Here is an 18,514-nt window from a genome sequence, read left to right as displayed (position 1 = left end):
TTGTTTTCATTTTTAAGTTCATATATATATATATATATATATATGTTATATGTAGTACTCTGTGACTTTGCTTTTCACTAAACATTGTATTTTGAGATATATCCATTTTGTTTGTCAAATTATATACATATATATAGTTTATTTATATATACTTATACACTATATTTATTTATATATATTTATTCACCTTAACCATTTTTCATTAATGAAAAATTACAATTTATGTATCAATTTCCTTTCTGATGAATATGGGTTGTCTCCAATGTTTTGTTATTAAACATATACTGCAATGAATATGCTTTTATGTTTCTTTGTGTATGTGTGGGAGAGTTCTCCAGGTTTTATATACAAAAGTAGAATTTCTTTCCCAAATTTCTTTGCAAATGAGATTTTTACATTTTTCAGAAAAATCTTAGCTCTATCTTGGGGTACTTCTGGGCTTACCTCTGAGCAGGAGTGGTATGAGTTTCTATTCAGGCTCTATTAGTTTTCTCATTTTTCACAAAAGCACGTCAACCCCGGCTTTATTCTCTATTAAGGCTAAAGGCAATTACCTGACAAAAGCCATATGTCAGGGTCTTATCAGAGAGAACAAACTCAAAGTCACATCTAGCCAAGATCTATCAAATTCTAGGATGAGAAAACAATAGTTATGGAAGATTACTTGGAAAATACTCAGACTCTCCATTCTTTCTGATTCTCTAAATATGAATTAAACTACAGTAGTAAAGGACTTAAATTATATGGCACTAGTCCAGAGCCTGGAGACTTGCTAATGAAAACATGGTCTACCAAGTAGCATCATCAACATCACATTGGAACTTTTTATAAATGCAGATTATCTGGCCTTACTCCTGGTCTACTGAGAGTATCTATTTTAACAAGGTTCCCAAGTGATTGTATGCATATTAAAGACAAGAAGTACAATTTTAGATAATTATTTCTCATTTTGTAGTTGATTTTTGGGCTAAGTATACCTTTATTAAATACGATAAAAATTCTTATGTACACAATAAGAATAATGTTCAGATCACTGGCTACTACATCAAATAAGAAACTCTTAATGAGGACCCTCCAAAAAAATTTGTCTGGTCTTAGTGTCAGATATAGCGGTGCTTCTACTGAATGACTATTTCACTGTATTCTTTGGAACACTGGAAAATATGTAACTGGCCAGAGTTTATTTTTCCTTGACTGCTAATTACCCAAAATAGGGACTAGCCTATAGCAGGTATGTAGGCGCTTACAGTAGACACTTTGAATTAATATCAAGCCTGGCTCTATTTTAGCTCCTATTTTTGTTGTTTCATCATTTTCATGTGTTTTAACCCATATTTACTATCTGTATTGTATTTATCATTGTGAGCTATATTAATTTACTCTTGGAACAAGAGAAAAAGGAGTAGAACACTAGTTGGTACCAAATTATACCAAAAACAAGAGACTCCTATAGTTCTGACTACTGAATAGATTCTACTTTGTTGTTGTCTCATGAAATAATGATGCCTCAGGAACACAAATCCAAAACATCTCTGCCTAATGACTGTGATATTGGAATTAATATAGTGGGAAGTTTTTTAAGACTTTATTATTTTAATTATTTTTTTTAGTAATCTCTACACCTAAAGTGTGTCTTAAACTCTTGACCCCAAGATCAATAGTCACATGTTCTTCTGACTGAACCAACCAGGCACCTTAACACTTATTTTTTTAAAAGCAATTTCAGATTTACGAAAATATTAAGAGGAAAGTCCATAAAACCTTCACCCTTGCACATGCAGATCTTCCCCTATTAGTGACATCATTGCCAGAATGGTACCACTTCTTTTTTTTTAACCAAAGATAAACATAAATTGACATATCATGATCATTTAAAATCTATCATTTACATTAGGGTCCACTCTTGTATATTATGGGGGTTTAGACAAATGTTTAATGATTTATATACATCATTATGATAGTCTGAGTATTTTCATGGCCCTAAAAATCCTTTGTCTATGCCTACTCATCTCTTCTCCAAACACCATCACTGGCAACCACTAATCTTTTTGCTCACTCCATCTTTTTTTTTTTTTTTCTCAGAATGTTATATGGTTGGAATCATATAATATATGACTTTTCAGATTGGATTCTTTCACTTGGTAATACACATTTAAGGTTTCTCCATGTCTTCTCATGGCTTAATCACTCATTTCTTTTTAGTGCTGAGTAATATCCCATTGTCTGGATGTATCACACTTTATCCTTTCGCCTTCTGAAGGACATTTTGGTTGTGTCCAAGATTTGGCATTTGTGAATAAGTCTGCTCTAAATATCCATGTGCAAGTTTTTATGTAGACATAAATTTTCAATTCCTTTAGATAAATACCAAGAAGTGTAATTGTTAGATCTTATGGGAAGAATATGTTTAGTTTTGTAAGAAACCATCAAACTGTCTTCCAAGTGGCTGTATAATTTTGTATTCCCACCAGCAATTGAGAACACTCCTATTCCTCCACATTATCATGAGCATTTTGCATTTTCAATGTTCTTGATTGTGGCCATTCTAATAGGTATGTATGTGCTGGTATCTTATGGTTGTTTCAATTTTCATTTCCCTGATAACAAGTGATGTGGTCCATCTTTTCATATGATTATTTGCCATTTGTGTTATCTTCTTTGGTGAAGTGTCTGTTAAGGTCTTTGGCCCATTTTAAAAATATTTTATTTGGCCCAAATAAAAATATTGTTTGTTATCTTATGTTGAGTTTTAAGGGTTCTTTGTATATTTTTGTTAACAGTCAGTTTTCAAATATGTCTTTTGCAAATATTTTCCCCCAGTCTGTGGCTTCTCTTCTAATTCTTTTGATACTGTCATTCACAGAGCATATTATGGGAATTTTAAAATTATACCAGAAATAAGTAATTTGAAAAATAAAACATGATCAAGGAGCTAACATTATACTTAAATAAAATTTAATGCCAACTCTATGAGACGATGCTCACATGGCAACAACTGGTATGAACAGTGTTTATACCAGTTTTCCTGGTATAAACATGTTTTCCTGTGCTTGGCACCACAACCTAATATGATATTTCTAGAATATTTCCAATAATTTAGTTCTTGCAAAATGTTTCTTTGCATGTTTAGCCCTTCATCAATCATAACTGAACTGTAGTCCAAAGTGTATTGGACTTAAAATCTGGATATACGTAAATGAAGATTGCCTACTTATGGGGTACCATGGTGGCTCAGTCGGTTGAGCATCTAACTTTGGCTCAGGTCATGATCTCATGGTTCATGGGTTTGAGCCCTGCATCAGGGCTGTGCTGACAGCTCAGAGCCTGGATCCTACTTTGGATTCTGTGTCTTCCTTTCTTTCTGCTCCTCCCCCGCTAACACTCTGTCTTTCTCTCTCAAATATAAACATTAAATTTTTTTTAATGTCTACTTATTAGCAATTTGATTTTATCAAAGATACTTATCTCTTCTGATTTTCCACTTACATAGAAGAGTGATGATATCCACTTCAAATATTTATTGAGGGGATTATTGAGATAAGCCATACAAAACAGTCTGGCACAGAGCCTGCTAATACTTGGTTTTTAGTGTTTATCTCTGACTGCTAATTCCTTATATTATTTTGTTGATATATTTAAAAACAATGGAGTTAGAGAATATCTAACAAACCTTGTTCAAACATAATGTTAATAGCTACTCAGAAGTCCTTACTTTAACTGATGTATTAATGTTGGAAATTTGCATCATTTATTTTCCACTCAGAAATAATGCTAAATGTACTCTTTCTCCAGGATCTGGCACCCATTCCTTTGAAATGTAATTATCAAGATAGAGAAGGATAAGAGATTCACTTTAATAAACACCAATTAATAAACTCACACGGTGAAAGGAGAGCAGAATATGCCACCTGAAAGTATGCCATTTTGGCATATTGATTATTTTGAATTAAAGTTTAAGAAACAGCTGGGGCAAGAAGGACACTCCAGCCCTCCTTCATTGTCCTGAAGGCAGGAAACCAACCTGCCATGTAAAATGGTAGGAGAGTACAAGGCATCTTTACCACCGAAATAGGTAATATAGGGCCAAGAAGACTATATAAACAAATTTTGTTACTTGTTCACTAATATATTACCTCAAGTCAAAACCTCTTTATTCTGCTAATTCTTCACAAATTTATTGATTCTTTGTCTAAAAGGTATAATAGCTGCCTGCTTTTAATTTTGAAATTAGGTTTTTTTTCCCTGTTAATATCTTTTATGTCAAATTAATTATTAGGCCAGCCAAAGACTGGAAAGAAAAATTTTTCCACACATACATTTTCTAATCACATTGGCCAACCTCTCCATTAACATCCTCCACTTTTCCAGATCTTAAACACTCTGCCACTTTCTGTTTTAGGGGTATTGACTTTTCACCTCTCTCCCCTATTATAATAGTCTTGACCCCAATGACAATAGTCTTGAAAAAAGTGTTCCTTACATGTTTAACTCCAAAAGGTGCAGTTTTCTTCGATACTTACCATCTCTTTTGAAGGCATCTGAGGAATGATAAAGATTGATGGGGGAATAATAATGTTGAGCTGTCTCTCGCCAGCTTGGTGAAGAAACACTCAGTGTTCCTAATGAAGGATTGTTATATCGAGGTCTAGTCTTTGAACCAAAGAGAGATGAAGATGAACTCTTTTTAATTCTTAGCAAAGCAGCATATGAAGTAGGGAAATTAGGAAGAGCTCCAGAATATTCTGTAAAAGAAAAACAATAGTAAAAAGTGAATTATGAGGAGAGTTTTATTTTTTTCCTGTGAATTTTTTTTCTAAAGACATTGTGAACAACTTCCTTTGGAGCTGCAATCAAATGCAAACTACAGAGAGTGATAATAAAATAAAATGAAATGTTACTTTTATATTTTAAAGTATTTTCTGGAAATTTCTGCTAGTTACAGTTATTCTGCTAGTAAAGTCAGTTCTATCACTTACTTGCCAAGAATCAAAGAGTATCTGGATCAATTACCTGATTTTCCCTACAAAGATGACCTCTTGGCATTGGACTCCAGCTGCCTCGTCTTCGTTGTTCTTGTGTTCTTTGCCTTATTCATCATTTTTTTTTTTTTATTTTTAAAAAAAAAATTTTTTTTTCAACGTTTTTTATTTATTTTTGGGACAGAGAGAAACAGAGCATGAACGGGGGAGGGGCAGAGAGAGAGGGAGACACAGCATCGGAAACAGGCTCCAGGCTCCGAGCCATCAGCCCAGAGCCTGACGCGGGGCTCGAACTCACGGACTGAGAGATCGTGACCTGGCTGAAGTCGGACGCTTAACCGACTGCGCCACCCAGGCGCCCCAATATTCATCATTTTTAAGGCATATCTAATCAGCTGTGTTTGGAACTGCTATAAATACATCAACAACAGGAACATGCCGGAGATTGCTGTGTACCCTGCCTTCGAAGCACCTCCACAGTATGTTTTGCCAACCTATGAAATGGCAGTGAAGATGCCTGAGAAAGAGCCACTGCCTCCTTACATACCTGCCTGAAGAAGTTCTGCCTTTGTCAATAAACCCTATACCAGCTTTTTGTCTTGTTTATTTTACAGAATGCTGCAATACAGGGCTCTTCAAACTTGTTTGATATAAAATACACTTCCTTTGTCTAAGCATTTATTTTCAAATACTAACAAGCTTTTTTTTTGACATCTATTCAAAGTCGGGTTTTTTTATCATTATGTCTATTACATTTTAATAGTGTTTTTGAAGACAATCTAGGTTAAGCAAGAGCAAAGTGCCATTGTTTGCCTTGAATCGGGGGAGGGATGGTGGTGTTCTCTACACATTTTCTTGTGTAACTTTGCACTTTCTTTATATAATAGTTTGCATTTTGGTTATTTGCTGCCCTGGATACTTTCAGGAAGAATGACTAAAATATTCAGGGTGAGTAAGTTGGGTATAAGATCTGAAGTTTTAGCTATGAAAACAGGAAAAATCTATACCATTTTAACTTGACTGTGGAAGATGATGGTTGCACGTTTCTAATTTGTATGTGTTTCCATCTTTGTGATAAGATGCTTTAATAAATCTCTTAAATATTAAAAAAAAAAAAGGAAGAGAGAAAGAAAGAAAAAAGGCAAAGAAGAAAAGGAAAGAGAGAGAACAAAGGTATGGAATGGAAAGGAGGAAGGAAGAAGAAAAAAGGAAAAAAGGAAGAAAGACATCCAAAAATTCAAGTGTTTATTTCCTTTGTCAGGAATGTTTGGGAATTAACTTTTTTTGTCTTAATGTTAAGGTATCCATTCACATACATTAGATCAGTTCCTTATTTATTATTTAAAAAATAAGGAAAAGGGAAAAACACACATTTTAAATTATATTCTATGAATATAGATTGAATCTTCATGACCTAAAATTTATCACTTAGTAGGAAAAAATGCATCTAATACAGCATATATTTTGATAAGGCTGTAAGTTATGCTCCATGTTCTTGAAAACAGTCAAGTTCACCATGGAAAATAAACAATTTTGGATAAAATTTGTTTTGTAGACTTTGTTATATAATCCATATAATAATATTAATTATTAAGTGGGGGTGCTGTTATGAAATTCCTTCTTTCATTGATTATTGATAAATGTATTGACCATATTTTACTTTAATTCCCAAGGTTTTTCAATAGAAAATGTATAGATAGTGGTTGAAGTAGAATAGACTAACACTTTTATGTCCGTAGGAGAGAGTCAGGTTAGTGTTTAAAAACAAACTAATTATGATGAATTCTAAAAAAACAACTAGGAACTGGAATTGTTTTCTATGGCAAATATCAATTGAATTTGACAATTTCTTGATCTTGGAAATATTTTTAAAAATCACAGTTTTGTTCAGACTATCTGATATTTGAACTTAATGGATGTTACCTTAATTTGACAAAAAATAATTTATCTCTGTGAGTAAGCTTTCTCATAATGAAAATTATTTAGAATCATTATACTGCCTCATAGAGATATTTCTGAATGCAAGAAGCATTTCTGTGAATTGAGAATAACACTTTAGTAGGTGTTAAGCATAAAATTAAGTATAACATTTTATGTTTTGTGAAATCATAAATATGATTTTTCTGAAACTCAAAAAAATATATTTTTAGATGTTCTCTACATTTAAATTGAGTATGATATGTATAATCAAAGCCTATCAGGAGCTGTTAAGAGATTCATGTCCTTTAGTCCTTGTGTTCAACTTACAAGTATGGTGAAGGTGGATCAATTTTAAGTGAAAATAGCTAACCTCTCTTGGGCAAACTATATGAGAATAGATTATGAGTAGACATAAAAATCTCCTTTAAAACCTGGAATTAAATGCAAGTTTTGGCACCTAGAGGTGGAAGGTAATGAAAAGAGAATGAGTTTTCCTTTAGAGGTACTTTGTAATTGTGGTCTCTGAACTTATTTGTTTCTTAGTGCAGTCTGTTGCTTTGTGTTTTAGCTGCGTACCTTGCTTTTGTGTGTGTGTGTGTGTGTGTGTGTATGAAGTGTACCATGCTAGTATCAAAAATTAAAATGGAGTGTGAGAATGTGGCTTATAGTTTTTAAAGCTAGAGAAGGATAATCAGTGAAACTAGAAGGGCCACAATGAGGTTCAAAAGCCAGGATCATCCCTGTGGATATGAAATATATATATACATATATATATTTGTATGTATATATATGTATGTATATATATATGTATGTATATATATGTATGTGTATATATGTATGTATATATATATATATGTGTGTATATATATGTATATGTATATATATATTCCCTACCGTATAAATAGATGTTATATATAAAATATAATTAATATAATATATATTAACAAAATACATACTGGCTAAAGGCATCAGTAATTGTCTTATTCCACCCCACATAAATAGAGATGAACCAAATGCTAATGTGGCTGTGTGCTCCCACCAGGGCTTTGTTGGTCATGTAATTAGTTGCATCTGTTACAGTGAGATTCCTTTTTCATCAAAGTGAACCCAGAACTTTTGCTAGAAATTTGAAAATTTATTCATTAATTCATGTATTCAGCAAACATGTAATGAAAACTCGGTAGGGGCTAAATGCTAGGGATACAAAGGTGAAGCAGGTACTGCACTCTGCTTAACGGAACTTATGATATAGTGATGAAGAAAGGCAACTATACATGAACTTTATTCCAACGTGATATAAAAGTAAATTCAAGGATTTAGGGGATCCTCTCATCCTGTCTATGGTCCATCAGAAAATGTTTTCCAGATGAATTCTATCTAATCTGAGTCCTGAAAGACAATTGGTGACTAGTTCAGCAAAGCTCTGAGTAGGGAAGGAAAAATATTCTGGCAAAGGGAAGAAAGTACATGAATATCTGGAAAGGAAAGGCAATAGGGTGTGATGGTAGATTAAGTAATCAGGATCTCAGTGTGTGAGGGAGAGAGGTGGGAGGAGAAATACAGCTGAATAGGTAAACTGGGATTAATGATGAAAGGCCTAGGATGCCATGCTAAAATGGTAGGACTCTGAAATAAGAGTAATATAAATTTTAGAAACATCTTCCTGGCTGCAGTGTCATTTGGAACAAGACAAAAGGAAAAAGAAGACTAATCAAGAGTCTAAAGCTGTAATGAAGGCGAATATTAGTCACAAATGAGGAGGTGATATAATGCAGATGGGAATAAAGATTACTGATTGATTGGATTTGAATCAAGGAAGGGAAAATAAATCTAGGGATACTCAGCGCTACAAGAAGATGGATAAGGGTGCAGGAAAAGTCATGTGCTTGAAGTGACAGCTTATGAATTCAATTTGGAGCAGGTGGAGAGATTGAGGGACTTCTTAGGACATTCATTCTGATTAGAAAATTCTGTAAACATAAGGGAGATACAGACTCATGAGAGATTATTAAATGGTAACCAAATAGATAGTTATTAAACCATGAGAATACCTGTGTTTGCCAAGGCAATACATAAAATGAGGAATAGAGTGTTAAAAATGGAACCCTGACAAACACCAGTATTTAAGAGAGTAGCAGAGGTAAAGAAACCTATAAAGAGGAAAAGAAGAAAAGTGTGAAGTTACCAAAAAGAGGGGAAGAGTCTTTCAAGGCTGATGAGAGAGAAGTTGACAGTGTTGAAAGGCTGGGTCTGCAGTGAAGGGGTGCCCCACAGCAGCAAAACTGCTTTACTGCTGCACATATCATGCACAGTGAATGTGTAAGTGGTCAGATTCAGGAAGTGAAGAAGAGTTTCTGAGCTCTGGAAGAGAGTCTGAAACCCTTACATTGCCAATTCCATTACATTAGACAAAAAAGATACTGGCCTTAGCCTGTAATCTCCAATAGTCTCCTGGACTGGGTGCAAGCAACTTTCAATTCAGTGAGGTCTCCCACTCTTGGGGGCAGTTCTAGCACTTCTACCTGTTGCCCTCCTAGCTGTCCAGCTTCTTTTTATGACATCTCTAATTTTCCCACTCTTCATTCCCAGTTCTGGGGACCTTCAGCTCTGGAAAATAGATCCCTCAGTATTAATAAAAGGGAAAATGATGTTTCCATCCTAAGACTTTGATTAACCCCCAACTTTGAGAGACTGAATTGATTTAACACATATGGGGCTCTCTTGGGGGTGAAAAATACTGCATCACCTCCCTAAGTTTAAATTAAGGTATTTGAATTTCTATCCATCTCATCTTATTGCTCACTTCTTTCTAGGATCTCAGCCCCTTCAAGATTTACAAGCTACTTATCTTAACACCCTGTCACCACCTGCCGTCCTCAATCCCCTTCCTCTCCAGTTTAGAGTTTGTTGTTCATTACTTAGTCCCTTCAGTGTACCTTCACTTACACTGGCCCTTTAACCTCTCTTGCTTTCACAGACCGAACTCTCTGTCTAGTTTAAATTCAATTATCAACATGCTGTGTTCCTGAATGCATCTGGAAAAGAACAGAAAATCATTCGTAAAGGTCATAATTCATGATATTAAGAGCGAGTGAAATTTTCTAGTTCCTCAGCAGTACTACCACATTTCCCTAATCCATTTAATATCCCATCCCTTTGGATGAATAATTTACATCTATCCTTCATCCCCAAGCTCCACACCTTCTTGGCCTTCCTGATGATGATCCTATTTCATGAAGAAAGTAGAAGCAATCAGAAGAGTGGGTCCCTCACATGCACACCCACCTGTATGTATGTTAATATACTCTACCTTGCTTTCATTGCCTTGCCAGCTCTTCCAATCTTGTGCATTGAATCTCATTCCAACTCATCTTGACTTCCCAAGGATGTCTTTCTAGAAAATCTTCTCTAGCTCTCCTTCAGCACCAATTTTTTTCTCCCCATTAGATTATTCCCATAACTGTAGAAATATTGATCTAACCTTTTTTAAAAGGGTATCTAAACCTACCACTCCTTCTGATGATTTTTGTTAACAACTTCTTGAAAAGAGCTATCAGTGGTCATTGTGTTCAATTCCTCTTCTGCCATTCTCCCTTGAGCCTATTGTAAACAGTCTTATTTATAACACTCCACAATGACTCTCTTCTCATTGCTAAATCTAAAGATCAGTTTTAATCTACGAGCAACTTCCACCATGGTTAACCATTCTTTTTTTTTCCTTTAAACATTTTCCTCATATGATTCCAGTATAGTATAATACCATGTTTTTATTCCTATATCACTGGCTACTCCTTTTTTGTCTTCTCAGCTTCTAAATTCTAAATGTTGGTGCACTCTAGAGAAAATATTTTCTGGTTTAAATTGAGTCATGATGACAAGGTAAAAAAAAAAAAAGCTTGTTGGAAAATTTCCTTTTGTAGCAGGTTTCTCACACAGAGAGTCGTGACACCGAGGCCTTTTAATTTCCAGGAAGCAACTTTATTTGTGCTGGCACCACTCGTTGAGTTCATACCCGAAGAACTGACAACCGAACATCACGTGACACATTTTTAAAATACATTTTCTATTTTTTTGTCTCCCATACATGGTAACATACACGTATATGTAGTCTGAGTGATGTCACATAGGCGCATAGCCCGGACAGCTTGAAGTTTTCTATCTCTTTTTTTTTTTTCTCCTTAGGGAGGGGACCCTACCATAATTTCAAGGTACTCTTTTTCCTTTTCCTTTTTTTCCTTTTTCTTCATTATATATATATATATATGTATATATATGTATATATAAATGTATATATGTATATATGTATATCATATATACATATATACATTTATATACATATATACATATATACATATATACATTTATATACATATATATATATATATGATATATATGTATACATATATACATATATATCATATATATATACATATAAATGTATATATGTATATATGTATATCATATATAAATGTATATACATCATATACATCATAAATGTATATACATGTATATATATGTAAATGTATATACATCATAATATGTAATCTAACTAACTAATCTAATCTAAATAACTAATATGTAATATGTAATAATATGTAATACATATCATAATATGTAAATGTATATACATCATAAATGTATATAAATGTATATATGTATATATGTACATATATACATTTATATACATACATATATATCATATTCCTTCGTTCTACATAGTTTTAGAATAATTTTATTTAATGTTTCTCTACTAATACTTTACCAGTTTGTAGTCCTCTACCAATACTCCCAGATTGTAAATTCCATGAAGGCAGCAACTGGAGCAACTGTATTGATGATCTTATTCATGAACATTAGTTCCATCCCTGTGAGCAGACCTTTACTCTGGTCTGTAACTTGAACCAGCTCTGTCTTTCATATTCCAATGTTTTCCTATGCTCATTTTAACTTCCACTTGTAGTTAATAGCTCTTTATTCTCTCTTCTATGCTTCTGCCTCAGCTTCTAAATATTTCCTGACCTCTGTCACAGAAAGCACCTTCTGAGATAAATCATTTGATAAATCTTATTCAGGATTCAGAATATTTTTTAGTCATCACTTCAAGAATTGTCATTTAAGGGGTGCCTGGGTGGCTCAGTCGGTTGAGCATCCGACTTCGGCTCAGGTCACGATCTCACAGTTTGTGAGTTCAAGTCCTGCATCAGGCTCTGTGCTGACTGCTTGCTCAGAGCCTGGAGCCTGCTTCAGATTCTGTCTCCTTCTCTCTCTGCCCCTCCCCTGCTCATGTTTTGTCTCACTCACTCTGTTTCTCAAAAATAAATAAAATGTAAAAAAAAAAAAAAAAGGAATTGTCACTTAAGAAATGGAAGCATTAAAAAGAAAAAAAGAAAAAGAAAAAGAAGGAAAGAAAGAAAGAAAAAGAAAAAGGAAGGAAGAAAGAAAGAAAAAAGGAAGGAAGAAAAGGAAGGAAGGAAAGAAAGAAGTGAGGAAGGACAAGGGGAAGGAGGGAAAGAATGGGAAAAGAAAGTAGGAGCATAGGTTGGGATTTCAAAAAAGCTCAGTGAAACATAAATGTTAAGTGGCACTCTGCCGGGCTCTGGACTGGTTTTCTTCTACACATTAAGTCCTTGGTTTCTTTAAGCAAACTTAAACACCATTTGCTCCCTAATTCATTCCTTTGTCATTCAGGATTCATTAATTTCTCTCAACAACTCTTCATTGAAATTCTACTATGTGTTAAGAACTGGGGATACAATTGTGAGTAAATCACAAATGGTTCCTACCTTCATGGAATTTACAATCTAGGACATTGGTAGGGGAATGCAAATTGGCAAGATATTAGTAGAGGAACATTAAATAAAATTATTCTAAAACTATATAAAACTAAGAATTATGACACATATAATGGGGGGAAAGGAAAAAAGAAAAGAAAAGAAAAACAAAGTGCCTTGAGAGGATACTTGCCAACATCTTATTTTTTTACTTTGTTGCCATTATGACTCAGTTCCTGGCAGGAAAACTCTTCTCTTGGCTCTGGTATACATCTTCCTCCTACACCTTGGCCACTCATTTTATTGATTCAGAATTTTGGATAAGAGCAGCTTTGTCAGTAAGCCTATTTGCAATATAAGTTCCAAAGTTAGATTGCCTGGATTTAAATCTGTACTCTACATCATAGCAGATCTATGGCTTTGGGCAAAATACGAATAACTCTGTTTCCTTGCCTTTAAAATGGATGTAAATAACAACTGCACTTCCTGTTGTTGTAGAGATCAAATAAAGTAATACATGTAAAGCACTTAGAAATTTGCTTGTTCACAGTAAGAACTAAATAAATGATAACTATAGTATTTTTTATTATTATCTGCACTTGTTATTACCTCTGGTGGACATAATTGAATAATGGGCTTAGGCTTCCGAGATTTGATTGGGATACAAAATGAAAATATAAATACCAAATTTTAATATTCATTTGACTTTGAGGAATTAAAAGACTGGCAAATGGAAGAGGGATAGTTGCAATTTCATTTTCCTGACAGGTGTATTCCTATGAGTACATTCTTAAGAAAAAATTTGGTTGACAAATGGAAATTATGAATCTATAGAAAACACATCGGTTTTCGTGTTTGTCTTTTGTTTTTGTTTGTTTGTTTGTTTGTTTGTTTGTTTCTATTGGCTAAACCAAGATCTACTCATTTTTTCTCTGTTTTCTTATTTAAGGTTTGAAAGGCAAAGTAACTAATAATTCTTTGTTGGAGAAATCTTCATCAGTTGCTCAAACTTTTATTGAATATCTATGCTGAAGATGTCAGCAGAATCTAGTTATACGTTAATCATTTTTTCTTCTATTTTCTCACTGCTCATAGATCAGACCTTAGGGGATGTGTATTATAGTTATTTCTAAAGTGGTCTAGAGATTTGGTGATAAAACTCAATTAACCTGGTGCTCTCACACCATGAAATTCCAGCTGGAGGTTGGGTAGGAGTAAATATTAATGCCTTCATTAAATATTTCCTAATCAAATGACCCTGGGACCACTGAACCTATATTATTTAATAAAATTGTAGTCTATTAAATTAGAATGACATTGTCACCACTTGCAGTCTTGGGACTAATAGCATTTCTTTTCCATTACCTAAAAGGTCACTTTATAGATGTCATTGCCATTGAATGTAAATAATATTCATGAGATAATGTGTTAGAATTAGTAGAACTAAGATTTTTATGGCAATATTTATGAACAAGTATGGATGAAAATGTTCATATGATAAAGGATACATTTTAAAATATTTAATCCCTATCATATTTAAAATTTCCTGAATTTTCTGATATCAAGTCAACTTCAGAATTATATCTTTGTCCCTTAGTATGAAAAACATGTTTGAAATGAAATTTAAAGCTCTTAAAATATTGATGATATAATTAAAATATCACTACTGCATTCTGTATTAAATCTTTTTCTGTCACTTCCCCACACAATTTTTACAACCAAATAAATCCAAGGAACACCGAAAATTCATGAAAGGACACACTTTTGTATAAATTCATTTATTTCCTATAGTTTTAGTTTGGTTTTAAATATTTATTTAAGCCCATGCAATAATACATATAAATAAACTATAGAATCAAATGGTTGATATGTGATGCTCTGAAGAATAATGTTTGATCATACATTCATAAGTCAGAGGAGCAAAGAGTGACACCATATATTGATGACACAGCATACCAAAAATGAAGAAGTCATACAATACCCAAACCTGCACTGTGACTCAATTTGGCATCAAAATCAGCATAAGGAAATTTGATATCTGACCTTTTTCAGGGTAATTGCTAAGGCTGTCCTCTCTTTGATGAGAATTAATGTTAACTGTGCAACTTTAGCTTGCCAAAGTTATGAAGCTTGCAAGGATGGATGTAACACCTCAGTGAAGCCAGTCATATGAACCATATTTAGAAATGGTTAATAATTTATAAATAATGTGCATCATTTCAATTTAGTTGTGTGCATCTATGGCAGAGGAGAGTTTGAAATAGCTCAAGTCAAATGTACTCTATATCTCAGCTCAGCACTTTCAAGAACTGCATTATGTGCAAACTTCATAGTGTTTTAGCTGGAGAAGTGAGAAAGGATATGCAGAAGATTAAATTCATTTTTAAAGCACCAAAGTCAGGCATCTAAACTGTACTACTCCTAAGATTTAAGGAAAAAAAAAATAACAGCATTGCATTTCTAGTTTTCTTTGCATAAGATTGAAAGATAGGCATACTTACAGGGTAAAAAGAAACGTAGCTCTAAAAGTTATTTCTACCACTCCTATTCAGATACACTATTTAACATTTGAAGTCATAATGATTTAAGACGTGGAAAACTTTATTTTTTCTCAATAGTAAATGTTTAGTTGTATGCACAGATTATGAAAGTTTCTTCACCTTAATCTGGATACTATATATGTTTTTATTGAAAGAGAGAGTGGAGACAGAGAAAGACACACTTTCTCATAGTTTTTCTGTTTTGTATATTTTTTCACTGTTGTTATAAGTTTTAAAAAATCAATAGTATTTAGATAATTCATCGTTAAGCTGTCAAAAGACTAAAGTGTCTAAGACTGATACGCCTGTTGTTTTCTAATCACTGAGGAAATTAGTAAGGGCAGGAGCTAGTTGTGAAATATAACCAAATTAATTTAGTGATTAAATAATTCCCTCTTGTTTTGGATAATTAAGGGTTTCGGTGAAGTTTTACGTCTGCAATGATTATATTAGGCTATTTGTCTTCTTTGTCTCTGTATGTTTAAGATAGATCAGATAGTATCTGATAATAAATCACATAAAGCTGACATTATTTAGCAATAAATGCTATGATTAAAAATAATTAAACAAAATGTATCCTTCCTCTCAATTTTAGAAAATACTCTTGGGAAAGTTAAGCTTTCATTATATGTACATATAAAAAATAAGCAAGTGTGGGGGCACCTGGGTGGCTCAGTGGGTTAAATATCCGACTTCGGCTCAGGTCATAATCTCATGGTCTGGGAGTTTGAACCCCTTGTCGGGCTCTGTGCTGTCAGTTCAGAGCCTGGAGCCTGCATCAGATTCTGTGTCTCCCTCTCTCTCTGCCCCTCCCCCACTCACGCTCTGGTCTCTGTCTCTCAAAAAATGAATAAACCTTAAAATAAATAAATAAATGAATGAATAAATAAATAAATAGTGTGTTTCATTATGTCCAGTGCTTCCAATGATGCAATATCAATACTAGAATTTCTAAATCTATAGAATGTGGATGTACTCAGTCTATTGTGGATTTAGAAATGGAATTCAAGATGGCCAATTACATTAATGGAATTTTAGATAGCTAAGAATTATCTTGAAGTGTGTGGGCTACATAGACATACATAATGCAATACAGGACTTAACATTTATTTAATACACAGAAAATGATCTATTATTATGTATCCCAAATCATAAGTTAACCATGGAAATACAAAAGCAATAAAACATAAAATATTTCTTTAAAAAGTTCTTAAAAACTAAGAGAAGAATAATATAAACTTCAGGGAAACCACTTTATAATCATGGAATTTGAATAAACCTCAATCTGATACTGATAGCCTCTCAGATAAAAATATAGTGACAGTTTTAAAGAAATGGTCTTCCCTGGGTTTAGTTCTTTTCAAAGAGGGGATATGTGGAAAGTGATTTTTAATTATTGCATAAGCAAGTAACAGGGTACAAAGCCACCCTCCCCATTAAGAAAATAAAGGTTTCTCTCAGGCCTGGTGGAATCCTTACTCTGCATGGGCACTGTCTTAGGTATATTCTCCATAAGGAATTTACCTTACAGAACCTACCAGGTTCCAAGCAAGCTGCGCTTTCCTACTTAGATGGGCGTATTGGTTCTTGCCTTGTCCAGCTACTCTGAGCCCATCAATTTCCTTATATTTAACCTTTAAAGAAATCCCTACATTCTTGTCCTTTAGCTGTTGGTTTTTCCAGCAATCACAGTCTCATTGGGATTACCAGGCCACAAGCCACACTGTTAATAGAGAGTGGAATATGTACATAGTAGGTTACTGCAATTTAAGTTGCAGGGGAACATCTAGGAAAAAGCAATTGATACCAAACGGGGCTTGACATTGGAGATGGAATTTGAATTGAGCTTTGTTCATATTTCACAAATGAAAAATAAGCATTTGAAAATGTGTTTATGACTTTTATTTTGTGACTTTAGCATATGAAAATGTTGCTTAAGAATCCCTTCAAGGGGCTTTAGTTATTGAAGTCCCCAAATGACCTCATTTATAAGGAGATTTTTCTTCAAAGGCAGTCCTACACCTTTAACCTTCAGAACTACATGCTAGGAAGACACATACTGGAATAGTCAGAAACTGTGCAACTAACAGCAATTTATTTAAAGAAGACATCAAAAAATAATTTTTCAATGACATTTTAGCAAGGTTAGGTGAATTCTCATTTAACAGAAGAAATACCTGTAAATCATTTAAATTTTCTCATCTGCTGTGGTTATGGTATTCTAGCCTAAACTGACAGCTCATTTGGTCCAGTTACTTAGTTAAATAAAGATAAAGACATCAAGCAGGTTAAAATGCTGCATCCTGATTTAGAATGTCACTCTCACTGTCAGGGTCTCCACATCTGCTTCATCTGTGGCACTTACTCAATATCTAACAAACTCAATTTCCAGAAAGCAACTCCCAACTGTGAAACTGCTATTTCTCAGGTACTTACAGAGCACAGATTCTACTTTCCAACTCAAAGACTTACTTACATATGAATTAAGTTTCAAGGGAATAGACATCTGGTAATTTGCTAAATCTGTGGAGTGTTTTAGCTCAACTGCCTTTTACTCATTTTGTTACTGCCTTCTGGATCAGAGGGGTCTTTCTCTTAATCCTTTCCTTATGGAATAAATTACAGGGTTCAGATTCAAAAGGAATAAGGGTTCCTTAAGTTTCCCATGAATTCTAACTTTAAACCCTCTGATTAGAAAATAAATATATCCTCAAAGTCATCTGTAAACTTAAAATCCAGAGAGTATCTTTTGCAAAACTATCTCTGATGTTGTCTATCTCATGTATAGACATATATACCAATAGAGACATAGGCAGATTTTGTTTGGTTTGTTTGAAGGAAACTGAGATCAGTTTAAGGATGTAATCCTCTAATTTTTATTTAATATTATATTGTGATTATTTATTCATGTTTCAAATGTTCTTCAAAGGCATTTTATTGGCTACATAACAACCCATTGTATGTGATCTGTTAAAATGTATTTAGCTATTTCCTTAGGATCAGACTACTTTATCTGTTATATATAATGTTTCAGGGATATCCTTGTACATACATCTTTGTGTATATAACTAATATTTTCCTTAGAAAAGCATCATATAAGTGGAATTTCTGAACATGAAAATAGCTCTTGCTGATTTTTTCTAAGAGTTTTGACTTAATTATACTCTTGTTTTCATTAAGAAGCAGCAATAAATTTTTAACATTTCATTATGATATCTTATATACCATTTTATTAGATGATGCTAATCTGAATTACCCTTTTTTAAAAAAAAAATTTTTTTTTCAACGTTTATTTATTTTTGGG

The 18,514-nt window shown here is 33.5% G+C and overlaps 1 protein-coding gene across 3 annotated transcripts in view; it reads right to left on the bottom strand.

Moving 5' to 3' along the window:
- Window positions 1–18,514, bottom strand: part of CNTN5 (contactin 5) — a 1,407,026-nt gene that overhangs the window by 556,202 nt on the left and 832,310 nt on the right. For all 3 annotated transcript variants that reach the window (XM_040489700.1, XM_040489698.1, XM_040489699.1), the window contains one exon: window positions 4,521–4,742. In XM_040489700.1, coding sequence (XP_040345634.1) covers window positions 4,521–4,742 — 222 coding nt within the window. The remainder of the gene's footprint in view (window positions 1–4,520; window positions 4,743–18,514) is intronic.

This window comes from Herpailurus yagouaroundi, unplaced genomic scaffold, assembly GCF_014898765.1.
Source record: "Herpailurus yagouaroundi ecotype Mexico unplaced genomic scaffold, PumYag 180, whole genome shotgun sequence".
Classification (NCBI taxonomy): domain Eukaryota; kingdom Metazoa; phylum Chordata; class Mammalia; order Carnivora; family Felidae; genus Herpailurus; species Herpailurus yagouaroundi.
Note: the sequence above shows the minus strand (reverse complement) of the source record. Positions and strands in the feature narration are given on the sequence as shown.